At 50.8% G+C, this 25,793-nt stretch overlaps 7 protein-coding genes across 7 annotated transcripts in view; 5 read left to right on the top strand and 2 right to left on the bottom strand.

Moving 5' to 3' along the window:
• Positions 1-2,666: 2,666 nt before the first annotated feature.
• Positions 2,667-3,265, top strand: BO82DRAFT_368557 (uncharacterized protein; the record flags this gene model as incomplete). The annotated part of the gene is made up of 2 exons (XM_025637130.1): positions 2,667-2,672; positions 2,714-3,265. 2 exons carry the CDS (start codon positions 2,667-2,669, stop codon positions 3,263-3,265), a joined length of 558 nt encoding a protein of 185 aa, XP_025487531.1.
• Positions 3,266-3,968: 703 nt separating this feature from the next.
• On the top strand, positions 3,969-7,647 carry BO82DRAFT_435876 (NPA1/URB1 family protein; the record flags this gene model as incomplete). Its single annotated transcript, XM_025641068.1, has 5 exons — positions 3,969-4,119; positions 4,171-5,952; positions 6,001-6,800; positions 6,860-7,186; positions 7,249-7,647. 5 exons carry the CDS (start codon positions 3,969-3,971, stop codon positions 7,564-7,566), a joined length of 3,378 nt encoding a protein of 1,125 aa, XP_025487530.1. The 3' UTR covers positions 7,567-7,647.
• A 704-nt stretch (positions 7,648-8,351) lies between these two features.
• BO82DRAFT_358294 (uncharacterized protein) lies at positions 8,352-11,610 on the top strand. The gene is made up of 3 exons (XM_025636247.1): positions 8,352-8,774; positions 8,854-8,981; positions 9,058-11,610. Exons 1-3 carry the CDS (start codon positions 8,770-8,772, stop codon positions 11,184-11,186), a joined length of 2,262 nt encoding a protein of 753 aa, XP_025487529.1. The 5' UTR covers positions 8,352-8,769; the 3' UTR covers positions 11,187-11,610.
• Positions 11,611-12,359: 749 nt separating this feature from the next.
• Positions 12,360-13,850, top strand: BO82DRAFT_368554 (uncharacterized protein; the record flags this gene model as incomplete). The annotated part of the gene is made up of 1 exon (XM_025637129.1): positions 12,360-13,850. The coding sequence occupies one exon, from the start codon at positions 12,360-12,362 to the stop codon at positions 13,848-13,850; it is 1,491 nt and encodes a 496-aa protein (XP_025487528.1).
• Positions 13,851-14,471: 621 nt separating this feature from the next.
• Positions 14,472-17,629, bottom strand: BO82DRAFT_423791 (putative SNF2 family helicase; the record flags this gene model as incomplete). The annotated part of the gene is made up of 5 exons (XM_025640267.1): positions 14,472-14,943; positions 15,013-15,192; positions 15,254-15,956; positions 16,089-16,914; positions 16,969-17,629. The coding sequence occupies 5 exons, from the start codon at positions 17,627-17,629 to the stop codon at positions 14,608-14,610; spliced, it is 2,706 nt and encodes a 901-aa protein (XP_025487527.1). The 3' UTR covers positions 14,472-14,607.
• A 2,101-nt stretch (positions 17,630-19,730) lies between these two features.
• Positions 19,731-23,241, bottom strand: BO82DRAFT_319750 (MCM DNA helicase complex subunit MCM6). Its single transcript, XM_025632690.1, has 4 exons — positions 21,401-23,241; positions 21,206-21,341; positions 20,154-21,143; positions 19,731-20,088 (listed from the first exon to the last, which is right to left on the bottom strand). Exons 1-4 carry the CDS (start codon positions 23,041-23,043, stop codon positions 19,972-19,974), a joined length of 2,886 nt encoding a protein of 961 aa, XP_025487526.1. The 5' UTR covers positions 23,044-23,241; the 3' UTR covers positions 19,731-19,971.
• Positions 23,242-25,693: 2,452 nt separating this feature from the next.
• BO82DRAFT_358292 (uncharacterized protein) overlaps positions 25,694-25,793 on the top strand; it is a 591-nt gene continuing 491 nt past the window's right edge. The window contains exon 1 of the mRNA XM_025636246.1: positions 25,694-25,776. Coding sequence (XP_025487525.1) covers positions 25,720-25,776 — 57 coding nt within the window. The 5' untranslated portion in view covers positions 25,694-25,719. The remainder of the gene's footprint in view (positions 25,777-25,793) is intronic.

Genomic DNA, 25,793 nt, shown 5'->3' with positions numbered 1-25,793 from the left:
GTCATGCAGATCCACTTGACGGAACATTCGGGTGATATTCTTCTCTTTTTGACAGGGCAAGAAGAAATTGACACAGCCTGCGAAATTCTATACGAGCGGATGAAAGCCCTGGGGTCAACTGTCCCCGAGCTTGTCATTCTCCCTGTGTATTCCGCTCTGCCAAGTGAAATGCAAAGTCGAATTTTCGAGCCTGCACCTCCAGGTGGCAGAAAGGTTGTCATCGCGACGAATATCGCCGAGACCTCCATCACCATTGATAACATCTATTATGTTATCGATCCTGGTTTTGTGAAGCAGAATGCCTACGATCCCAAGCTCGGTATGGACTCGCTGGTTGTCACCCCTATCTCACAGGCGCAAGCCAAGCAACGAGCTGGTCGTGCAGGAAGAACCGGTCCAGGCAAATGCTTCCGTCTTTACACTGAAGCAGCTTACCAATCCGAGATGTTGCCTACCACGATTCCTGAAATTCAACGCCAGAATCTTTCCCACACCATTCTCATGCTCAAGGCAATGGGAATCAACGACCTTCTGCATTTCGATTTCATGGATCCTCCACCAACAAACACTATGCTTACTGCCTTGGAAGAACTATACGCGCTCTCTGCACTGGATGACGAGGGTCTTTTGACTCGCCTGGGTAGGAAGATGGCAGACTTCCCTATGGAACCGGCCCTCGCCAAGGTCCTGATTGCATCTGTTGACATGGGATGCTCGGAAGAAATGCTAAGCATTGTCGCCATGTTGTCCATTCAGTCAGTGTTCTATCGTCCAAAGGAGAAACAGCAGCAAGCCGATCAGAAGAAGGCCAAATTCCACGATCCGCACGGTGACCACTTAACTCTTCTCAATGTTTACAATGCATGGAAGAACTCGAAGTTCAACAACGCTTGGTGCTTTGAGAACTTCATTCAAGCGCGTCAGATCCGTCGTGCTCAAGATGTCCGTCAGCAGTTGATGGGCATCATGGATCGGTACCATCACAAGATTGTGTCCTGTGGCCGCAACACTACCAAAGTCCGTCAGGCGTTATGTACGGGCTTCTTCCGCAACGCGGCTCGTAAAGACCCTCAGGAGGGATACAAGACTCTGGTTGAAGGCACACCGGTCTACATGCACCCCAGCTCCGCGCTGTTTGGAAAACCTTCTGAGCACGTCATCTACCACACACTGGTCCTTACGACGAAGGAGTACATGCATTGCACCACATCCATCGAACCCAAGTGGCTGGTCGAAGCCGCGCCGACGTTCTTCAAGGTTGCGCCGACAGATCGACTCTCGAAGCGCAAGAAGGCTGAGCGCATCCAACCTCTGCACAATCGCTTCGCAGGAGAGGACGACTGGCGTCTATCTGCACAGAGACGCCAAGGCAGAGGTGGTGGTGGTGGAACGTGGGGTTAGTGATTCTGTTTGGTGCTGGTTTAGACTTTATATTTTCTATTTGTTTTCAGGCATGTATATGGCAAGGTTACCACCGCATACCCCTCATGAATCTGTGATAAAACCATACTGTCTTTCTTCTTGCGGGTTCATAACATGTAATACTATGGGACTCATGATCTACAAAATATATTATTCCACAGATGGCTGAAGGAACAGTCTACTGTCTGTCGGGTCGACCCCGTAATCTGATGAGTTATATTTGAGACCATCTGCTATTTCCACGGCTCATGCCTGCGACGTTATATATTTAGATAAGTTATCCGAGTGCCCCATCTCGCCGTATCGCCTTTGCCTGGACGACATTCAATTATGCTTGGAGAAAGATATCAGGTATAATCCTGTTGGATCCAGACTAGCACTGGCCATCATCACTCCCTGGGCTCTTCTTTGCTGTACGCTAATCCCGCCAGATATGTACAGAGAACGACGAAAAGCGCGCTATCGAGAGGTCTCAACTTACGAGGGACTATGCTACTGGGGACTCCTCCTGGCTAAAAGTGTTGCCGAGGCGTCCTTTGGAGTTGGCGGCTTGTAGTTGCCAGTCTTTGAGTCTCGCTCTTAAGTCAGGTCAATGATCGCTCTATTTCTATAACTTAGATGTTGAAACTGCTTCAAGTACTCAGTTCAATAGGTAGTCATGCCCGATCGGCGTTCTTTACCCTTGGACAGGCCCTTCATAGGGTTGCGAAGCTAGCACTTCGTAAAACAACTACTAAGTAAATATAGTATACTTCAGGCCCAAGCCACATGCTAACAGACAATGCCGTCGACTGAAGAACTCCTACCAGATCGGTCACCACTCCGGATCTCTCGTCTATGCCTCATCTATGATCCCTGTACACACGAAGTATACACGACCAGCACCGGTGATGTCTTCCCACCAACGGGAAGCCAGCCTTCCGGGATCAAGGTTCGCCGTTCGTCTCGATCCCGAGGCTCATCCGGGTGACAGCAGCAGGGCCAAATTGGCTCTCCGTCCGTGGAAGAAGACCCTGAGTGATTAGACTTTGTCACGGGGAACAGGGAAGATTAGCTTATTCGTATCACCTAGACGCCGACACTTATCGCCAGACAAGACCGAACAGCAATGCACGAGTCACTCACATCAGTGGGGGTCAGATTCTCCCCGATCTAGTCTGCTGCACGGTATTGGAAGATATACACGCAATCTCCCGGTCTTCGACTTTCACACTATAAACCCAACTCATTTCTCCCAGTCCAAGATGCCGGTATTATTATCTCCTTGCTATACCATACCCCTCATTCCAAGACTGAAAAATATGTCTTACTCGTTGTCAACATCGTCGTGCTCCCCTCCACCGCCCCGCCCACCCCGAAGATGTACACGCAACATGACATCGAACAAGCGCTCGTGGGCTCCTGGTCCCTTATCGAGTACTTCTCCAACCCCTACGACGGCAAAGGCCCCTCCCTGCATCCCATGGGCCCCGACGCACGAGGAATCCTCACCTACCACCCGGACGGGTGCATGTCCGTGCACCTCATGCCCGCGACCAACAAGCAGCAGCAAAAGAAGAGGCAATCCCGCCAGACGCTCAACGACGGCTTCATGTATACCGGTAATTACTGGGTGGAGCTGCATGAGCTAGAGACGAACAGCAGCTTCGTCGTCTGCCATCGAGCCGAGATGGCTTCATCGCTGCAGTTAGAGGGGAAGGTGCAGCGACGGCAGGTCACGCTGCCGAGCCGGAATCGGCTGGTCTTGTCGTTTGTGGGCTTCGAGGATTTTATGTATGGTTTTTTCCCGGTTTCTCTGCTACTTGGAGATGTGAGGAAAGAGGCTGACTGTGGTGGTTTGTAGGGTCTGATGGTTAGGCCGGAGTTGATGTGGAAAAGAATCAGTCGGCCTTGCAAGGCCGCATCGAGATGAGGCGGTTTTCCTGGCTGGGTATTGTAGAAATTCGGCCACGAGATGCCATGTGCTTATGATAAATGCTATATCGTACTCACTGCTTGCTTCGAATATGTCACGTTGAATTTTGAGGACTGGATACGTAGATCGTCCGGCAAGTGAATCTCTGTATTGATCTAGATGTACGGACTGAATATAGAGTATACCAAACACATGCTAGAAAGCACAGACCAATCAGAAACTAGCGGCTAGTTCTAGCGCGACTTCCGGTTTTGGCAGGACTTTTTATGGTGGGCGGCGGCGGCAGTGCCGAGGAACATCAACTGCATCGACCAGTCAGTTCAAGGTTGGTGTTATCCTTTCAATCAATATTATCATACCTTGTCATACTTCAGTGGTTCAACTCCTGGAGTACTGCCCGCTAAGGTAACAACAGTACCTTGCATATGCTAATCTGCACTGCGGTGACAGTGTTGGGTTGAAGTCTACTCCGTAACCGTCCAGTCCACTGCCATATTTACCGTCCAATCAGAGGCCGCAAAACTCTGAAGCCGGCCGGGCGAAGGCAGTCAGTTACTGCAGTGATATCTTCGAGTTCTCCAGTTCGGGTGGTGATTTCTTTCGTCTTTGCATCCATCCAAATAAATTCACAATGTCGTCCCACGACAGTCAATTCTCTCGAAATAAGAGGAGAAAGTTGGACAGTGCCCCGGAGGGCGAAGAACTTCCTGCCACCATCACCTCGCACACTCACCTCCGAACTGCACTGACCTTTCAGCAAAACCCTGCCGAATCTAAGCAAGGTACTTCGCCTCCACTGGTTAGCGGAACGTGATTATTGACAACGTGCATAGGACTACGAAAATTCAAGGATTTCCTCTCTTCTATCGTACTGGCAGAGAATGAGGCCGAGAAAGCCAAAAAGTTCCGCATTCTCAAAGCTTATTGTGATTCGCAGTTCTCGCAAACTAATGAAAATGAGGCCGTCTGCTTCCCGGACCTGGTCCAGACCTGGGGTTTTGCTGATAGCAACAACAACGAGTCGCTATTGACCACGGTTCCTGCCATCCTCGCTCAATTTTTCAAGACCATCTCCACCAATCTGGAGTTCCGGGACTTCGGCGTAGCATTATGCAAGTATCTCTTGCAGAAAGAGCAGCTGAGGCTGTTCAACCGCGGTTTAACTGCGATCAAATCCAAGGAGCATCTCATCTCTCCCTGCCTGCGTCTCTTGACGGAGATGGTTACCTTCGACGGAGGTGCTGTCGCCCGCCAGGTCTACCAAGCGCGGCACGTTACGTTCAAACGTATCGAGTTCTTCCTGACGCCGAACAAGGCCCAGTTGGAAGAGATGGCCGAGGATGGACACAAGTCTACGTTGCGAAGGAATGCTCAAAAGTATGTCCTCGCTAATTTCAAGTTCCAGCACGCCAACTCAAAAAGCGATATTATTGGAGAGCACAAGGTGATCAGAGCATTCCTCGAATATATCAGGAAAGATCCCCGGGACATTGTTCTCGAAATCCTCCAATCCATTGAAAGAGATGTCATTCGTGATACGTCCATCCCTCGCCACGTAAAGACGAAGTTCTTCAGCCGGTGGAACCTTGAGCGACTTGTGACACTGTATGGCTATGACCGTGAGTCAGAGGAGCCCAACCCAGCCGGCGTCTCAACGGCAAATGAGGCTCACAAGATCTTGATGAACATTTGCACGAACTCTGATCTCGGCGTCCTGCTGCCTGAAACCGGCTGGTATCCCACTGGTAGCGATCCTGAAACCTTGCCGACGGATGACGATACCCTGATTGATCTGGGCCTGGATTCAGCAGTCTATCTCGACAAGTATAACAAGACCGTGCCTGTCCGGAATGGAACACTGTCTTATCTGACCCAGGCTCTCCGTCCGGATGCAGATAGTCTTCAGATCGAGCTTCTCGTTGCTATCTTCAAAGCGGCACCAGAGCTGGTAGCCGACTTTTTCACCAAGAAGACCATGTTCACTGCGGACCCCAAACCTACTCCCTCCTGGATGGCAGAGTCAGCTCTTCTCTTCTCCACTGTTCAACTTCCAGTTCCTTCGAATTGTGGTTATAAGGAAAAATCACCTCCGATGCCACCGCCAGTGTCGGTGGTCATTGAGAACGTTCTCCCACACCCTCTCTCACAGAAGATCCTAAGTCGCTGCCTCAACATGAACACGGAGATCGTCACGCTCTTCGCCGTGAGGATTCTTACGATTGCCTTCAACAAGTTGCGGGCTGTCTTGAAGATCTTCAATTCTGAACATGGCGTCAGCCAGTCGCTTTGGATGCAGGCGGCCAGCAAACTGATTGCTGAGTTCTGTCGGAGGTGCCCGGCTGTCAAGGAGGTCATTGTCTTGTTCAAGAGAACGGCCAAGGAAGATTTACAGCAACAAGAGGCGGTGTCGGAGCTTCTTGCATGCTATTATGAGATCGTTCCAGATGCTGCGTTGGAAGAAGGATTCGATGTTTCATTGGTCATGGTTGACATCCTGAAGAAGCTAGACGAGCAGAATCTTGATGCAGAAGACATAGAACTTTTGTTGAGTGAACTGCAAAACCTGCTCAAGATCACCCAGCAGTCTTCATCAATGCGCTGGTGGCAACAGCCTGGTAAGTCAAGTCGGTTCTATATCTACGATCCACTGCTAAACCCTGTAGCATCTATGCAATACTCGGCTTTCACCTCGATCTTGAAAGTTTTGGTCCAGGCCTCGTCACGAGAGTCTTTAAGTGAGATTGACAGTCTACTCAGAAAAGTACTCAATGAGTATTCGATCATTCAGAATGACTCCATCTTTCCGTCGATCTTATCTAGCTTCGAGACTACCGACTCGGACAAGCTTCAACAGCAATTGTCTTTCTTTGACAACTGTGTTTGCCGTATTACGAAGAAGCCCGTCCATTATCAAGACCTACTTGAAACCTCATTCCCAGAGGTGTCAAAGCCGGTGAGCCTCATATTGGCTGCTGTTCTCGAGCAGTGGCCGTTCGTCGTGAAGGCTGGCGATAAAGCCGTGGAACTCGCAGTGAGTGCTTGGGTTGCCAAGCTGCTCGCGAGCTTGAAACGCGCTGGGGAAGACTCCAAAGCCTTGAGAACCGCTCGAGACACGTTGATGGACGGCACTGAGAACAAGAAATCCAAGTCGGCTTTGAAAAAGGCATGGAAAGAAAGCGAAGAACCGGAAGACGACAATTCTGGGGAAGTCCGTACATCTACGCAAGATAAAGTGGCCACCGAAACGAGTGGACAACCGGAGGTGGACTTGGATGAGATCTTTAGCACATTGCCCGTCGAGGGCACCACTCATAACGAACTGTACCGATGGGAGAAGGATGAAATCGACGTGGCAATCGAGCAGGGTCGGATTGCCGATTTGATGCTCTGCCTGTGCTCAGCGCATGAGGAAATCCGCAGACAGGCATTTGCGAATGTGACTCGCTTCATGGCGAAGCTTAAGGTATGCCTATTTCCGTTGAATAGATACTGCTACAGGCCTTGACTGACTTTCTACCCTAGGACTCCAAGTATGCCGAATGGCGATCCGTCTACATCCTCACGGGCGAGCTGCTTGAAACCGTCAAACAAATCGGTCTCGAGTCTCCTGTGCCGTGGATTGTAGGAGAATGTGCCTCTAGCTGTCTCGATGTCCTAACCAACCCAATGCACAAACTGTATGGGAAGGTTAACAAGTTCCTGCAGAAGGCTCCTTCTTGGGAGCTAGAGAAGATCCCCTCTTTTTGGATTGACAAGATCTTGTTGCATGAGCCTGAGCTTGACGATGGGTACTTCGAAGAGACCGGGTGGCTATTCGATCTACTCATCAAAGGTCTTCGCACTGAAGTGGTATGCTTGTTCCGTTCCTGGTTTTACCTTTGCTTTGTACATGCGCTCATGAAAAACATTAGGACATGGATATCTATCGCCGGGCCAACGTCTTTGAACGATCCCTCTCTTATTATGAAGCACCGAGTGCAGCCCACTCGGTCAAGAGAAAGATCCTGCAACTTCTGTATCGCACCACCCAAGTGCAGGGTAGCACGACGCTGATTACGAGGGCGGGCATAATGAGCTGGATTCAGAGTCAGATCCCAGCCGTGACGGCTAAAGAGACGCCCACGTTCACGGCCATTGCCCACAGCCTGCAGCGAACCTCTGACAGCGACCGGGTGGAAAAATGGAGTGGAGGTGCCGTGCTGAAAGCGGTTGAGAACATTGTGGGTTAGGGACTACTTGTTGGGGTATTATAATAGTTGTATATGCTCGATAGACATGTGTTGGAATCCAATTGGCGCTCGGTTGAGATGGTATACTAGTGCAACCTGGAGATATCCGTAAGCTCAACACCTCTTGGTCAGATCTAGGCGAAAGATTCAGGTAACAAGTGAGTTTCGACACGAGAGACACCTAGCCATGCACCATGTCATCATTTATACCCCTCATGAATGGAGTTCAGGGAGAACCAGTTGCTCTGCGCCGTAACGAGGCAAAGTCATAGGGTGCAGGGGCCGAGGCAAACGGGGAATGTAGTAAATGGTCAGAATAACGGTATAGCCATTGAAGAGCATTGTACTTTTAATCTAGTAAATTAATCCAGCTCATATTAGAGACGATAAAGTGCCAGGTCATAACTCTGGGAGGTGGTGTTTACTCGTAGTTTGGATTTAATTAATGATTGATTGAGTCCGGGGGGGTCAGGCGAGTTGCCTGATTGGGTAGTGCACACGTTTTGCAGTGCCGTAAACTTCGCCTCGATCTTTTGCCTGCCCGCACCGCAACTTGGAACTTCCACCCTTTCACCTGAACTGAACTGCCTCCTCTCTCTCTCTCTCTCTCTCTCTCTCTCTCTCTCTCACCTCCCATTCAAACCCGCCCCCGTTCATACGCCCCCAACCCCCGTACCCTCCACATTGTTCCTGCAGCCTTCTGCTTCATTTCTATCTCCGATTCACTCCCTGATTTTGATCCTACTATCATTTCCGAGAGAGTTCATCGTGGAAAATTTTCCAACTGTTGTGGTGCCCCTCATCCGCTCCCCCCCCCCCAAACCAGTTGCTTGAACACTTGACCGATCGAAGCTCCCTCCGCCTTTCGGCCTTGCCACTGGCAACGGCCTGCCATCTTTGGCTCGTTTGATCTTCCTACACACCTGTCGCAAAATCCCAGCTCCTCTTCAGCTCTAACTCAAACTCAAACCACCTCTCTCTCCGTGCTTGACTCTTATCATATCTCTCCACTATCGCTACTCACTCATCATCACTCCCGTCCGCAACCAATGAAATCGTTGTAACCGCAACCCCCGAATAGCATCACACACTCTCCTCCTAGCCATCCTCATGGCACGACGTTATCATGTCGATGAGCTGCTATGGCTGCGCGGATCGCCTCTGGTCGTTCGACCTCCTACACTGCCGCCAGTAGACGAATGGATGGGGTAGGGCACCTTGATGATCCTCCCTCCACAAATAGGCCCAGCCAAAGGTCGTCATGAAGCTGATACATTCTACTTCTAGCCCCATCCCCGACCCAACTACACAACGAAAAACCTCAAATTCCCGAGAATCCACCAATCCCAATGAGACTACACCTAGACGGCCGAGCCTCTTCGATAACCGTCACATGTCCCGGAACTCGAACTCAGGTAAAGAACACAGTCTTTTTGCCGAGACGGAATAGCACGGCCATCACTAACACGAGCATTTGCTGCTGTATTCCAGAGGATATCATTCTCGGACCTCCTAAGACCGCTTTCGCTTCTGCCTCTCGCATCGCTGGTAAGGGATCCATAGATTCCACGGATAGGTCATCCAGGCCGCACGATTCCGAGGACCTGAAAACCGATCGGTTTGCCTTTCGAGACAAGTTCTTCAAGGAACGGGATCCCAACGACAGGGATTTCGATCGACGCGATGGAAAGATGGGTGCGTTCAATGCTCGGCGCGGGGACAAGGAAGACTGGATTAATGGACGTCCCCGTCGCACGTTTGGCCCGGAGGAACAGGACCGCAAGCCCAGGCGTAATGGAGAGTTCGACAGATGGGATACTCGCGACCAACGCGAGCCGACTCATGATCGGACTGTGAGAGACAGCAAGGACACTCGGTTTACCCTTCGCAAGGACGGTACACCGGGGCGCGCTAGGCATGAAGGAAGCTGGTTCCGAGAGGACAGCGCTCCCCACGATACACCCGAAGCAGAAGAGGACAAGACCCCGATCCGTAACCGAGAATGGCGTCGGGATCGACACGGTGCTGATCGCGATTGGACCCGTGGTGCTAAACTTGAACAGGAGCCTGAGTGGCTGGATACCAACGACAAGGATGAGTATCGGAGGGTGCATACACAAGAGGACTTTGAGCGTTGGAAGGAACGAATGAAAGCTGGTTCTCAGCCTCCTGCAACGGACAACCACGAGATTCCCGCCGAGACTGAAGTTGCACCCCCTCAGCAGCCAGATACTCGACCTACCGATGGTGAGATTTTCAGCAGTAATGGCACGCCCTTCCAGCAGGACTCAGCCATGGAGCGGTTCTTTGGATTGCTGAGCGAATCCAAGCCTGCGCCTGCGCCTGCACCGGAGGTCAGCGCCCCGCCTGTGCAAGTGGAGGCAACTCCAAAGAAGGACGCCCAAGCTGCTAAAGCCATGAAGTCGTCTCGATTTGCTGGACTTTTTAGTCCTCCGCCAGGAAGTCCTGCGAGAGATCCAGAACCTCAACCTGATACCAGGTCTCCAGCTCTGACGCCTGCCGGCTCAACTGATGCCGACCAAGAAGGATTTCAACGTATTCTGCTTATGCTTGGAGGCGGAAAATCGCGTAACGGGACACCACATAATGATACTATGCCTGCTAATCGGCCTCCCTCCTTGGTGCAGGCGGAACAGGTTCAGAGCGCTGTTTCTTCTCCTTCTCGGGAACATATCAAGCAACAGGAGTATCTGGCTATGCTGGAGACGCCGTCTCGAGCCGCTGGCCCTCCATTCAAGGAAAACCCATACCCCCCGGAAACACAGGCTCGTGACAGAGAACACCTTCTACGACTGATGCAGCAAGTTCGCGTCACTCCTGTAAATGGCCCTGCTCCGGGTGGCCATAATCAGCCACAGAGTGCCGGTCCTGTGCCCGGTATGATGAACATGCCGGATGTGCTGTCTCCTCCCCCTGGTATCCCTCCTGTTCAAAAGGGCCCCAACTTTCTGGATGATCCGGCGATTGCGAATATCCAGAGAGCTGACGCTGAACACCTTCGGAGACGGCCCGTGAATGGGCCCCCGATGGGATACTTTGACGACATTCCTTTCCCTCCTGGTGGCCAAGTCCCCATCACGCCCGGTGGAACCAGGGCTCCTCACGGTCAAGGACATCCTCCCATGGGTATGCAAAGACCGCCAGGCTTCGAGCATATGCCGCCGCCTGGATGGGCGGGCCCTCAAATGCCCCCGCAGCCTGCTGGAGGACCGGCGCCTTTGGCCCCTCCCCCAGGTATCCCAACTCCTACACGTGGTGTAAATCCGACCTACATGGCAAACATGATGCCAATGCACGGCAGTGCTCCTCCTCTCAACGAGCGTGAGCCTTTTCCGCGCGTCAATGGCGGTGGTTCGGCCGGCTTCCCTCCGCCTCCTGGGATGATGCCTCCCCCTGGTTACATGAACGGCCCCCCGCCCTCATTTCCGCCTATGCCACATAACGGCGATGTTATGATGGGACTCGGACCTCGCGGACAGCCTCCTTTCGAGGGCGTTCCTCCACCACAAGGCCCTCCATCTCGACACCCGTTGGATATGTTCGGTCAAGTTGGCGGTGACGCCCGCGGTGGCATGATTGGACCTGGACAGTTCAGATAAGCGTAACAGGGCAGTGGGGGTGCCCAAATGCTCGTCCTAGTTCCAGGTAATGGAGGATATCTCGAACACATATTCGTCTATATCTTGAGGCGCCCGTCCATTCCCCCTTGCTATGCTATCTTGATACATGGGCATTGCCTGTATCTATTTCTTACCTATTTATTTTGCTACTAGCTGGATGCATGGCAGATGTGGGTGTGGAAGGCTTGCTGACAGGATATCGGCTCTGTGACGAGTACTGAGAGACTGTATCACCACTGGATTCTCTCCTTTGCGGGACAACTTCTTCCAAATGAAACGACAAAATTGAGAGCAATAGGCGGATACTAGGTCTTATTCTTAACAGATAATGATCTCACGCCATCACAAATGCGCCTGGGTTTCGAGAAGGCTTGATGGCTCCAATGAAGTTCTATTGTTCGACCGTGGTTCCTTGATTGTAGATCAGTAGTAGGAAACGTGTAGATATAGTAGGAAACACTCATCAGAGAATCATCCCAATGCTCTAGTTGACATTGTGAGTGTATTAGTCAATCACGAGCCTGCGCGCTTTGGCTTTGCCTCATAGATTGGCCCGCTTTCCAGTTGCGAAATCCCTCCTTCTCCCTCCCCTCCATCCTTCCCTTTAGCATCCCTCGCCAACTCCACTCTCAACAGGCCTTATTCAGGCGGTGGCAGCTATCTTACTCAGTCTCTGCTCTTGCCTCGTTGATCAAGTTCACAGTGATGAGACGAATCGTCATCGCTATCGCCAGCCTCGCTTGACTAGTTTCTCGGTACAGTATTCCCTTTCCACTCACCACAACAGTGACGCCGTTTTTTTGTGTCTCACAATCTTGGTGTGTCTATATCTTCAGATTTGCAACTACATTACACTGCAGGAGTTTACTCTTCTCTATCCATATTCACTAGGACTAACCTGAACTCGACGGCCTCCAAGAACAAACATCTGATATGACTGAGAGTAACTTCTCACTGCTTGAGAATCACGAACGCGAGCACGAAGCCTCTGTACAAGTGTACTGAAACCATGGACACTGTGAGCCGAACCTGTGTCCCGATAGTTTTTCAAAATTATCCTTCATTGCACAAACTTTTTAAACCTTTCGTGGCACTTTATATACTGACATCACCCGAACTCAGTCCTGGCCGACCACGAACCACAGCGTCAAAATGATCACTCCTCCGTACAACGCGAAGCGATCCTCTTCTCCAAATGTCAAAGTTCGCACATTCACGCAGCGCGGAGAGGCAGAAGATCTTGACGACGGCAAACAGAGAAACCCCGAGAACAAGAACGCAAGCTCTCCTCCACGCCATCATTACGATAAGAAGCGGAAGACCGAGCGGAACAGTACGGACGCTCTCGAAGCAGCTTTGAACCTGCCCAGCTTTGCATGTGCTGCGTCTCTCCTCGATTCGATGAAGTTCTCCCACGCAAGGGCCGCCGGCGCAACGGATAGACAACAGATGGATGTTGACCGGGTCATGGCCTATGGAGTGGACGAGCCAAGCGGTCACTTTCCAAGCACACTCTCTGATTCTATACCTCTGAACGGCACAGCGGGACTTGCTGTTGGCGAGGTGGCAGACACAGCCAACTGTGCTGTCCCACCACCGGCCTCCCACTCCTCACACACGTATCGTACTTACATTCCCGTTCTCAGCTCAGAGTATCCCCTGAATTACCTCTTTAATGATCTTGAGCCTTGCGCAGCAGCAGAGAACCAGGTTCATCACCATCATCATTACCATCCTTCCTTCTCCAGGACGGGTTTTCCTATCTACGAAGACCCCGACGACATTGAGATTCAATTCCAAGAGATCAGAGTGAACGTCTTCGCTCCATGGGATGAAGACAAGGAGAACGTCGACGAGGGACCTTGGAACGGTGAGCCCGTAGAAGAAGGAGGAGGAGGAGGAGGAGGAGGAGGAGGAGGAGGAGGAAGAGGGGAGCAACACCACGAAGACAGCAGCACCGCTGTGACTATCTATCCGAACAGCAGCACCCGCAACGGCAACACCAACATCTTCGCAACCCATGACCTCACCCTCAACACCAACCTGGAGACGGACACAGACATGAACATGGATATGGATCTCAACCTAGATCTCGACAGTATCACCATGTTCCCCGCCCCCGAGAACAGTCTCTCCAGCACGCCCACCACCCAACACTCCATGGACACAAATGCCTTCAACTGGGATGTCAACGCGCACCTCACCACCATCCTCACCACCACCACAGGCGATACCAACCCGCCGTCTGCAGCGTTCTTCGACGAACCCGAGGCCACCGTTGGACCGTGGACTCAGGTTCCCGACCTCGTGGCTCCTTTCTCAGTGCACACGAGCCAAGAGCTGCTCATGGATGATGGCACAAATCACGCTACACTGGCTCCAGTCGAGGAGATTACTATCAATCCTCCTCCGGAGTTTGACTTCGCAGAGCACGATCAGGTCACGCCGGACGCGAGTGGTCTCTGGTTACCCTGGTCCTCGCAGAATTTGACCGCGTCGGAGATGGCTGCGCTTGCGCTCTCGGTTGCGAGGCAGCGGGAGGAGCAGATGCAAGGGGATCAGATGCTGCAGCAGATACCGGTGCAGGCTGGTATGGCTGTCGCTGGAGGGAAAAAGGTCCGCCGTGGTACCAGGCGACTGTAAGTTGTGCTGTGCTTGCTTGGGCTTGTACGTGAATTCTGTGTGTGTGTGTGTGTGTGTCTGCGGATCCCAGCACTAATGGAGGATGAAGCGAGTCGAGATGAAAGCTGAGAGTGCTGACGGTGTTGATCGTTGTGCTTGCCTGTTTTCATGTTTGAGTCCGATGCATTGTTTCAGATTGCAGGCGAACTTCGGGGTTGTTGTTGTGAAGCTTATGGGCTTGATAGCCAATGTGATCCGTCTACTTCAATACGTGACTCTGAAACTTCCACACGTTGTGTTTCTTACCCAAGCTACCAACTTTTCTTCGCGAAGATAATATGATATCAAGTAAGTCTTTACCTCTATGAAGAGATATATTACTGATTATTCTTAGTGATATAAATAATCAAGGCCTATTACAGTACCTCTATAAGTAAGTATGTATATGAGGAAGTAAGTGCCTGAGGCCTTCTGATTGATTGATTGATTGATCAAAGCCTTATCCCCGAATGCAGTCTTCTCTGCGGGCTTTTGCAGGAAAGTTCTTGGAATCCTCGGAAAAACAGAAGTGTAGCTAGAGTTTTTAGTACTTATTTGATTATATTAGTTTTCTCTTTCTTTTTTTTTTTTTTTTTTTTTTTGCCTCAAAGAAAACTATTCAAAACCGATAACTTGAAGGGTATCACAAATGAGATAGTAGAAATAAAGAGAAATTCCAAGCTCGTTTCGTATATGATAAAGCTTCAGTGTCGACCAAAAGAAAGAGGGAGATCTGGGTTCAGGACTCAGCCGGGACTTCCTCCGACTCCGGGGGTTCGCTCTGCTTCTCCTTCTCCTTTCCCTTGCCGTCTGACTTCGAGTACGCATTCGACTTCTTGGGTTTGCGGGTCAACCTGAAGGCGCCATTTGGATCGACCTCGACATCTGCAAACATGTTGAGCAGTTCTTCCATTGTGTCGCGGCTCTTGAGCTTTTCGTCGCCGATGGTCTGATCGATCGACGCCAGTTTCTCTGATTGAAGCCGGAGAAGATAGTCATCGATGGTTTCGCTGACGATGATCTTCTTGTACTCCACCTCTTGAGTCTGGCCAATGCGCCACACCCGGCAGAAAGCCTGCCATCGAGTTAGCAAGCTATTCCTCTTCATCCGCAGAACTGATAGACCCGGGCGTGGTGTCCGTACCTGATCCTGTACGGCATCGTTCCACCACAAATCGACCAGAATGCACTTGTTCGCCGCGGTCAAATCCAGTCCTATGCCACCAGCCTTCAGGCTCGCCAGCATGATCTTCGTGTTGCCGTTCACGTCGCTGAACTGCTCCATGCTTGCTTCTCGTTTGGCCAGATTCATTTTTCCAGTCAACTTGAAACTGTTAGTCATTCTGAAGAATGGGGGATAGGCAGGTTTGGAATGAACTCCCTACCGAAGTTGCCGGCCACTTCTCCCTCTGGCACATCTTCCCCAAGATGCGGATGAAGTCGAGAAATTGAGTGAAGATAACAATCTTGTTCCTTGGCGACTCAGCCAGCCATTTCGCCACCAGGTCTCGGATCTTGGTCAGTTTGGCTGATGGCATTTGACTCGCGCATGCTTCTATCCAGTCTGTTTGCTCGTCCGCATCTGGCTCGGTAGGTAGCTCCTCATCCGAATTCAGGTAAGCAGGCCGCCGAAATGAGCCCTGAGGCTTTCGCCACACGCCAGTCTTGGATTTCTTCTTGCGTTGAGTTGCTGTATCTTGCTTCGGGTTCTTCGTGGATTGTGTCTGTGTAAGCTCAATGTCTTCGACCGCGTCACAATAGGCTGCTTCCTGAATAGGTTCCTGACAGACACGGCACATCGGCTTGCCATCGTCTGTGCTCTCATTGACAGAGAGATAACTGTAGCACTCCTCGCAGTAGAGATGATGGCAGGATGTGATGACGGGATAGACGGGAACACACTTGCAGTGTGGACAACTGTTCCTCTTAAGACGTTCATCCCATTGCTCACTTTCATGGAGTTTGAGCATCAAGTCATAATAGTCCCTTACTAGCTTCTCCTTATCTCCTTGAAGATTTGGGGAATCAACCAGATGCTCTTCACGTTTGTCGCAGATGACTGTTGGGTTGCTGCGGATCGCAATGAGCCTTTGTACTATTATGAACGTGGGGTCCTGTTCATCTCGCCCATTAGCCATCCTAGAGAGTTTCGCCATAAGATGTCTTTCTGACAGTAGTTTCTTGATGATATCATGAGCGGTGAGAAGGTGACTGCAGAACATGCGGAGTATCAATATCATCGTCAGGAAACATCGGTATTGAGCCAGCTTCGGATGCTTGTGTTTCGCAAGCTGATTAATGTTCCGAATGAAAAGGTCTTCAATGGCATTGAAAAGCTCACGTTCAGCATCACAAAACTCGGCTCTGATGACTTCATCATGAACATCCGGTAGTTTGACCAAAGGAAATGAGAAAAGCCGACTGGCGTGAGTTCGGCGGAGCATGAATGATCGTATGAGATTGACCAGGCGCATGTGGCTATTTTCGTCCTGACAGAAATCTCTGAGAAACTTTTCGTGGGTTTTGGTGCCGGGTACCCCCAGGAAGTCAAATTGAGGAAATAATTCATCGATATAGTTGTGTATAGGTGTGCCACTCAGGATCCACTTATGAGTGCCAGTCAAAGCGCAGACAGCCATCGAAACAGCCGAACCATGATTTCTGATGAGGTGTCCCTCATCAAGAATGATCCGGTGATACTTTATCTTATGCAGAGGGCCGAGATGCTCTTCATAACGTTCATCCCACCATGCAATCACTTCGTCTTCAGTCCCGGTCGGTGCTGGTGGCTTGCAGCTTTGGGGATATGACCTTCTCACCTCGTCGTACGTGGTGATGATGACACTGTATTCCTGGAGGCTTCCAACAATGTCCAATGTATCCAATCTATGTCCAGCACAGTACGTGACAATCTCCTTGAGATCGATACCATCGCAATGTTTGATAATTTGATTCTTCCAATGAGATACCAAGTGTGATGGAACAACAATCAGTGTGGTTTTGATCGGGTCTTCTGGGTCCGAGGGCCGCCCATCGACCATGTTTGCTAGGCTTTCGTTAGCATGTTATGCTGATGGGAGGCCTAAGGATTCTTACTCACCTAGTGCTTGAATGGTCTTACCCAAACCCATGAAATCGCTCAGAAATCCGCCGTGGGGTGGATAAGATGAGTTCTCTCGATCGCGCATGAATGCTGCTCCCAGCAGTTGATAGTGGTACAAGCTTGTTCTCATACCTGGGATGCGATAGCCTCCTGTCCCGTCTTTTCTCACCCCTTTGGAGAATTTGCGGCTTGCGATTATTATTTTGTTATGGTCCGACTTCGCTTCAGCAAGATCTGCCGCAGGAATGCTGGCAATCATCCGTCTGAATGCCTTCTCTTTGTCCCTCTCTCCAAACTCAGGCATGGCCTGTGCAGAAGCACTAGCGTGCGCATCTTCGATAATATTAGGGGTGATTAGAGCGCTGAGAAACTTTTCAGACGCCTGAGTAGTAAGTCTTTTTGCCTTTTTGCGTGTGGGAGCATCGACTGGCTCGGAATCAGGTGCAGTGTCTTCATTTCTCCGTTTTCTAGACTTTCTTGCTGTTTTCTGGCCCGTTTGCTTCAAGACAGAATCGAGGCCATACTTCTTGCTCTTGCGCTTCTCCTCAGCTGAAAGTCTATTCTTTCTGATTCTTTGGACTGGTGACCGCTGGCCCTGGCCAGTCGACTCGGCGGCATTCTGAGCGGGCTGCACGGTACTCTCCGACGGCTGCGCCATGACTTCAGCAGACACTTGTTCGTCGAGCACTGCTCCTAAATCCTCATCATTAGAGATTGTCGACTGGTTTTCTGCTTGAAAAGCTTCTCTCGCGGCAACTCTTCTCTCGCGCGCTTCTTCTTCCATTTCAGCAGCTTCAAAGCGAATCTGATCTGCCAAAGAAGGATTCTCAATGCTCTGAAAGTGGCGTTCTGCAGCTTTGAATCTATAACCAGTAATCAGTCACCGCCCTGCGGGAGTAAGGTCATATGTCACCCACTTTGCGTTCGAGTTGTCTTGTTGGGCTATAGTATCAAGCTCGTCATCAGGCCACTCAGCCTCGTCACCATCATGAGCTAGGCTCACTGATCCAGGGTGAGCATCTCCCGCTCCAGATGACGCTGAAGCGGCGATAGACGCATTATCCAACGGTGGCTGAGGATCTTCGTCATTTTCGTTGACATCTGCCGAAGGATCTTTATCCGCTTTATCAAACTCTGGATTCATGGGCTCTGGATTCTGAAGCACATTATTCGTCGTCGATTCAAGTTGACCATCCAGATCTTTCATCAGCGCTGCAATTTCCGTGTCCCATACGTTCGGTCGGATGAGTTGTTCCAAATCTGGCCCACCCAAATGCATCACCTGCACATCGGCAGGCTGGATAGACAAATGCTGCATGGGAGTGAGAGAGTCTTGATTGCAAGGTGGAGCGATTGCATCTGCCATCTGCACATCAGCGGGAGGGAAAGACGGAGGCTGTCTGGAAGTAACAGAGCCTTGAACACAAGGTAAGGCGGATTCATCTGGACGCGCCATCCGCACATCTGCAGGCTGAAAAGACGAATGCTCCACGGAAATCCTAGAGTCCGAAACAAAAAGCGAATCCTCTCCATTTGGATGGTTGAGGCCAGAGAAAGGAACCAATGGCAATTCCGGTCCGACGTCTGTAATCCAGCGTTCGTCTGAATTGCAACGTCAGTATCACGAAGTATGAATCGAAGCCATATGCAAGGAAGCCTGCTTACCTGGGTGTGGGAGAAATCGATGGCTGCTATCGTCGAGATTAGTCGTCGTACCTGCCTCTCCAACTGCCATTTGGGTGATCTCGAGTCCTCGCTGGCTCGCGGCGGCCGCCGGAGCCTCGGTCTGGTTGGCAGTATCTCTCTCCGCCCGAGAGACCCCCTTCTCCTCGAGGTTTGTGGGGTTGTCTGTAGACATGGTTTGCGAGATATCTCGTGTCACGTGGATAACAATAGAGGATAAGAGGAACGGGTGAAGCAGTATAAGAGATAAAGGATCAGGTGATGTGAGGAAGAAGGAACGGTGGCTGACGGAAGCGTGCAAGCAGGCGATTTGGCTGACGGGAGTGTGGAGGAGGGAAGCGAAGGGACTCTCAATGGAAGTAAGGAATCCAGAGCTGGATCTGATAACGCGGCTTGCATATAGGGTGTAAGGTGCCAGGAATATAACGAAGCTGATGGAGAGAATCAGGAGAACGAGGAGAGTATATAAGAATGGTTGGGTACTCAGAAGAAAGGATGTTGGCTGGGAAGAGTGGAAGAACAGGAGAGGATGAGAGGCTGTATGGTATTTATATTGTAGGAGGCTGACTGAGGAGGATGGAAGATCAGGAGAGGATGAGAGGATGGGTGATATTTAAATGGCAGGAGGTTGGCCCAATGGCGCGAGGAACAAGACCAAGAGAAGGGCAGAGAGTGTTCCAGCAAAGGTGAGGCTTGATCAAGTAGTGATTGAGAATGACAATTGCAAAGTCAAAGGAGGGCTGATGGCCAAGAAGGATGAAGGTGCTTGCGAAGATGGCTGACTTGATTGACTAGAAAGATGCGCGTATGTTGTCCGGAATGAGTGCTGGGTGAAAGTAGGATGTAAGCAAGGTAAGTTGAAAGGCTTGACCAAGTAGGGCAAAGTTCAATTTTGGGAAGAATGGGCGAAGAGGAAGAAGGCTGAAGCGACCTCCAAGGATGGCTTCGATATGTGGAGCAGAGGTGAGGTCAAGTAGAGACGGTATAGATGATGAACGATGTCACAATGAATGGACCAAGCACCATATCAATTGAGGTGGAAATGAGGAGGAACATAAGTTCGAGAATGAAATGGACGTAACGGCAATTCATGAGCTATTATATTCATAGGATATGACGGCAAAACTGTCACCCATGCATGTACTCCAGACTAAACAGTCCAAGATCACATACGCTCCACCGACAATGTGCGGGTAACTTCATGTAAAAATAGATCAGAAAATCATCACTCATAACAACCAAGGGCACCGGGCACCATTACTCCTGCTTCACCAATTCCCATTACCTTGCCCTATTCCTAGTACATCAGGCGCCGAATCACTCCTCGTCGATGGCACAATTGGGATGCATGACATAGATAGTCCGCTCCACTTGTGCAGACTCATCAGCTGGGTCGACCAGACCTTGTCCACGAATAGGCATAAGAATGTTGTCCTGTCGATGTAAGTTAGCGTGAGATCAGTGGGATGGAGCGAGGGTAAGTGCAACACAGTACGTACCTTGACCATCCGCTTCAAAACCTTGACAGCCAGGGAGCGTTCTTGCTCCAGATCTTCCTCGGTTTCCAGTTCAGACTCGACCTGTTCCAGGTACCAGACGAGAAGTTCTTCCTGCTCAACTCCTTCACCAGACATCGACTCATCGTCGCGCACACGTCGTACAAGCAAGTTCAAGATCTTCATGTATTTGTCATAAGTGATCTTGGTACGTGTGCGAGGCGGCTGGGTCTGTTGTGCCGGCTCGCCTTCATCACGCATGGGGCTGTCGCCTTCGCGATCACGGTCACCCATTTCATGATCTTCATCGGCAGCGTGACCGCTAGCAGCGTTGACTTCATCATCAACTTCAACATCATCTTTCTCGACAGTCACCATGCTTTGCCGCAGAAGGTCGTAGGCTTCACGCACAAAGCTGGGGACAATCTCCTCTACACAGTTGGCCTTTGCAACGGCCTCGGAAAGACGGATGAGAGATTCAAGCTGTCGAACCGTGATACGGTAAGAGGAGCGGCCCATGCCACCTTGGGCATCGCCGGCACGAAGTTCCTTGTACTTCTCAACCAAATAGGCCTTAGCCTCCTCCGTGAACACGGGTCTGAATGTTCTTGCGAAGCGGATGTAACGCAGTAATTGCTCAGTGCTGAGCTCCGGGTTGACTGCTTCATCGCGGTTCATGTGCACGTTGACAATGTGGTCCGCAAGGTTGCGATCCACTGTTTCATTAGGGTCGTCTCGGACCACGAAGAATAGATCGAATCTGCTCATGATGGGAGCACTAAAGTTCAAGTTGCCACGCAATGTAGTCTTCGGGTTGTAACGGCCACCAATGGGGTTTGCCGCGGCGAGAATCGACGCACGTGCGTTAAGGGTAGTATGAATACCAGCCTTGGCGATAGAAATCGTCTGTTGTTCCATGGCTTCGTGGATCGCAACTTGGTCGCCAAGGTCCATTTTATCGAATTCATCAATACAGCAGATACCTCCTCCATTCTGTTTCAGAGAAAGGGTTAGTTCTGTGGTTACTCGGCACAGTGATAGTATGGATCACATACAGCTAACATCAGAGCTCCCGCTTCGATTGTGAACTCGCCCGTCTCGGCATCCTTGACAACAGCCGCAGTCAAACCCGCTGCAGAGGAGGCTTTGCCACTGGTATAAACAGCTCGAGGATGTAAAGAACACACATACCTGGATAAGAATGTATCAGTATCACCATCTAGGAACCACCGGAGGGTCGAATTACTCACTTCAGGAATTGACTTTTGCTGGTTGAGGGGTCACCAACAATGCAGATGTTGATATCACCACGGAGTTGTAAATTCTCCTGTTCGGTATTCTTGCTGACTCCTCCAATCAGTTGTAGCAATATGCCCTTCTTAATTTGCCGGTGACCGTAGATCATGGGAGCAATGGAGTCGATCAGCCGTGCGTAGATATACTCCGAATGCACGAGTTTCTTCAAGTCTTGAACTTCGTAGGGCGTAAGACTTTGAAGCAAAGCCTCCTGCGCCTGATCTTCATCAGTCTCAGGATCTGAGATCTGGTTGAGCGAAGCCAGGATATTATGTGACTGGCCATTCAACTGCTGTTTCGTCTGTTGACCGGGAGTCGTTGTATCAGGTGTCACCATACAAGCAAGGAACGCGAGTCGATAGGTGAGGTCTCTGATACCAAGAGCTTTCAGACCACTCACACCGCCACCACCAATGTCACTTCCCCGGAAGGCACCATCATCACGGACAGCTTCCGGTCGCACCCCTGGCAAACCCAGCTGGCTCACATCTGGCACCACAATCAGTGTACCAGTGAAGATGCACCGCTCACCAGCCTTAGCACGATCCACCATCTCACCTCGCAGAATAATGTCCATTGTCCGCGGCATGCTACCAGTTGGGATTTCATGAGACGACTCCTGCAATTTGACCTTCTGCCAATCAACAAAAGTACTCTTGCCAATATCCAGCCGCCATGCGGTGCGATTCCCGCAGGTGTCGTTGGGGCATTGTGCGGGCTCAGTGTAGCGGAAAGTCTGTTCCACATTGGGACACACTGCCTTACACAGTTCACAAGTGAAAGTACCGAGAGATAGCTCGGGTCGGATCTCAGAGGTACGCGTGACTGTGCCGGATACAGAGACTAGCTTTCCAATCTGAGACGTCCGAAGTTGGCGCAGCCGGGACACCAGGGGTAGGTTATAGAACGCCAGCGAGAATAGCCTATCGGTCTGCTGGTGCCTAGTCTTCTCGCGAATATCACGCTCCAAGTCGGGATTATCAGACACGCTTGAGTTGCCCGCAACCATAGAGGTACCTGCTTGCGAAGAGATGCTGCTAGTGGCGGTGGCCTGGCGATGCGCAGCATAATATTCCGGTTCATACTTAGCGATCAGGTTGTTCAGGGCCTTGGTGAGAAAGGGTTGGAACCGATAATATTGGTTGGCAATCGCGTCTGCCAGGATAGGGTTGCTTAGGGAGGTCAGGTGCGTAAAATCCACATAGAGCGTCGAAAGCTCGAATTTGGCCATGCCTCGGATTTGAGCAATGTAGTACTTGTCGCTCAAGATTTCCGCAGACGGCGGGGGCGGCTGTGAGAGTGAAGGCTCCTCCACGTATGTCTCAAGCAGTTCCTCGAACGCTTGTTGTACTTTCTCTCCAGCAACATCGGTCACTGGGGGAGGAGGGGGAAGATATGGATTGCGGAGTCGGCCTACGGTCGAGGCGTTGGAGTCTGCTCCTTGCTCGTCTGGATAGCCGTGCATATCGCTCATCGGTCCATTGCTTTCTGAAGGTGGCTGCGGTCGTGAGCTGGGGATTTGATCCGAATGAAGACGGCGAGAGCCCGCCGTCGAGCCCAATTCCGACTGCAGGACGGCATCAAAAAGGGAGGACATGGCGAAGGGCGGATGGCCAGGGTAAGGCCGTTGGGAGTATGTGGTAAGGATCCTTTCAACTAAGACAAATGTGAGATGTTACAACACTCGGCGAGCTGGTGATATCTCAGATAAGTGTCCAGTTTGCTGCCAGTCAATCAGAAGGGCCAGCCTTAAGGGAGGGTGGGTGCGTTGGCCAGAAGCTGAGGGTGTTGATAGAATGGATGAATGTGTTTGGCACTTTTGCTTTGCATTGGCATTTTTCCGTCGAGCTTTGCATGGGACGCGACCGCAACACGAACGCGTCGGGACTATGTTGCTCCGGTTACCGACGCGTTAAGTGGTTTTTGATGCTTAGTCAGTTGCTGGGTGGGGAATTCCCATTCCTTTGGGAATGCCAAGACCGTAGCTGAGAATTAGGGCTAGCCATTTTCAAGGCAGAGGTAACTACTGGACGGAACGGAGTGGACTCGGGACTGAGTGATGACTCCATGAGCCATTACCGCTTTCCTCCAACAGTCCCTACAACTCAGCGAGTCCAAGACTTACAATCTGCGCTTCATGATTCGCAGAACATATCCACAGAAACAGCTTCTCACAGAACAGAGTGAGCCCTGATCAATGTAGTCTTCGTGTTCCCAGGAAGGCCTTGCCAATGTTGTTAGGGCTAACGGACAAATAGCACTGGAAAAGCTTTATGGCACTCATGAACAAAGAGCAGTCGGTGCAGTGACTAATTACGATCAGCAGAACATAGACTTTGTCCTGCAACTGATGCATAAGTAGGCAGCACGGAAACAAGGGCGGGCTGGTACTTTTGACATCTTGACATCTCGTGCACTTTAGCGGTCTGCAGTGCAAACTGATCCTCTCCTCCCAAGACTGGGGCAGCGCAAGGTCACGGGGCTTGCACTTCGGTGCTCTTAGACGGGCTTGTCCTCTAGAATTACGATTACGGTTGAGAAGGCTTTTTGGGACATTCGTGGTGGTATCGGCCGTATCATAGGAAGGACAATTATCCACTGCAGGGCATGTTGCAGATGTGATTTGGCACTTGAGCAAAAACCCTCTCCTATTCGAGGAGAGCGGAACAGTCCGATAATCGAGAGCAAAATGGAGCACTGGGTTCTGCAACCGCCACTGCTGCTGCTGCGGTGATTGACTCAATTGGCCCTTTGCACCGGTGCGGTTTGGGCGACTCCATAAATGGGGATTGACAGCTGAACTTTCAGATGGGATAGGGCAAACATGGGAAAGAGGAAATAGGAGCTCCTCTGTTTACAAGTACATAGAAAGTTCTACCTTCTCTCGTAGCAATGAAGGGTAAGGTATCTCTTTTCGAGGTGGCTTGATGATATCCGCGGATAAAGAGCATATTCACCTTCGGCATACTGCAGACAATTATCATAGTGCTCTATTGATATTGCCTGGGAGTACGACCTTGGAATTGTGACGGCCAGACTACATGACGTCATTGTTCGCATTCTTCCTGCGATCTTGCCAGTAGATCCTCTTTTGAGTGGTTCACACTAAAGCCCGTCTAGCCATTCACCTACAGCAGCCACGGACAGCGTACACAAGCAATACGAGATGACACACGCACCTTGCTCTAAGCTACTGCGACAACAAAAGCCCTCCAGTACCTCTTCTGTCTCTTTGTTGTGGCCGGATGGCCTTATTTCGTCATGATCTTACGGCCCAAACTGGGCCAACCACTGGTCTAACGTCATGATCCCATTCTTCCTGTCTTGTTCAATGATGGTAGTCATTTAGGAGGGAGTCTAAGGGCATACGACCGATGCATACGGACAGATAGGATGTGAGTGTTTTCAGCTAGAAAGCACCCCCAACTATGCACCACTCTATCATTATGCACGCTGTGCCTCACCTCGCGGTTGTCCTACCAGATAGGGCCGGTAGATTTCCCAAAGACCTTTTGCCTCTTTTGGAGCAAGATGGCCCGAGCTGGAGGGTCTGAGAGCCTGCGAGATAGGCGCGATTCGGAGTGGGGGAAAGAGTTTGAACTTTGAAGAGAGCCAACAAGAGAAAAAAGCCACCGGGGAGCTCCCCGAGCGCTCCAACAGTCCGCACCAAGCGGGATCCTTCCCGTCTGATTCATTATTGACTTACTGTTTTATTGTCGATAATAAGTGGTCTGACCAGTGTCTAGCCAGCCAGGGTATTAGGTGGGTTCCAGCGAGTTGTTCTTCCCCACATCCAATCATACCAATTTGACGGGTAGGATTCCTTTTCCGGTCAATCTTAATCAGTTACGACCCAATGGCAGAGATCGATCCGTGTAGAATGTAGGTAGATAGGTCAGATGCAGATAGGCAGTATCCGTACCCCATAGCTAGTAAGGTAAGGTAAGACTGTATACCTAATGTGGAAATGAAAAGCTGAGCGGAGGAGGATGATACATGCCTACTCAGTAAAGTACGGAATATCATGGATACAATACGGAGTAGCCTAAGGGAGGTCGTGGGGCCCTTCTGCGGCGGCGGTGGAGGTGGAGGTGGAGGTGGAGGTGTTCTAGGTAAGGTTGGTGTCTAACTAGGTAATTAGTGAATTCTTCCACAAGTAGTGAGTTGGTGAGTTGGTGAGTGGTGACCGAGTGGTAAGTCAGTGAGCACTGGCCGCTCCCTCCGACGACTCCAATTCCACCTTCAGGCTGACTTCTTTCTCTTTCTGTTTCTCATGTTGAATTTCCTCCACCCTCAACCACCTCCTCCTCTTCTTCTTCTTCTTCTTCTTCTTCTTCTTCTTCTTCT

This window comes from Aspergillus uvarum (genome assembly GCF_003184745.1).
Source record: "Aspergillus uvarum CBS 121591 unplaced genomic scaffold BO82scaffold_69, whole genome shotgun sequence".
In the NCBI taxonomy this organism is placed as follows: Eukaryota; Fungi; Ascomycota; class Eurotiomycetes; order Eurotiales; family Aspergillaceae; genus Aspergillus; species Aspergillus uvarum.
This window is presented reverse-complemented; position numbering and strand designations above follow the sequence as displayed.

What these genes read in the sequence shown, in the direction of transcription:
- BO82DRAFT_319750 (XM_025632690.1), bottom strand. Translation starts at nt 23,043, where the DNA reads ATGTCCTCCCTTTTTGATGCCGTCCTGCAGTCGGAATTGGGCTCGACG. An exon ending in AGCAAAAGTCAATTCCTGAA is followed by an intron (nt 21,342 to 21,400) that starts GTGAGTAATTCG and finishes ATTCTTATCCAG; the next exon opens with GTATGTGTGTTCTTTACATC. An exon ending in CGGGAGCTCTGATGTTAGCT is followed by an intron (nt 21,144 to 21,205) that starts GTATGTGATCCA and finishes TCTCTGAAACAG; the next exon opens with AATGGAGGAGGTATCTGCTG.
- BO82DRAFT_358294 (XM_025636247.1), top strand. An exon ending in GTCCCGGAACTCGAACTCAG is followed by an intron (nt 8,982 to 9,057) that starts GTAAAGAACACA and finishes GCTGTATTCCAG; the next exon opens with AGGATATCATTCTCGGACCT.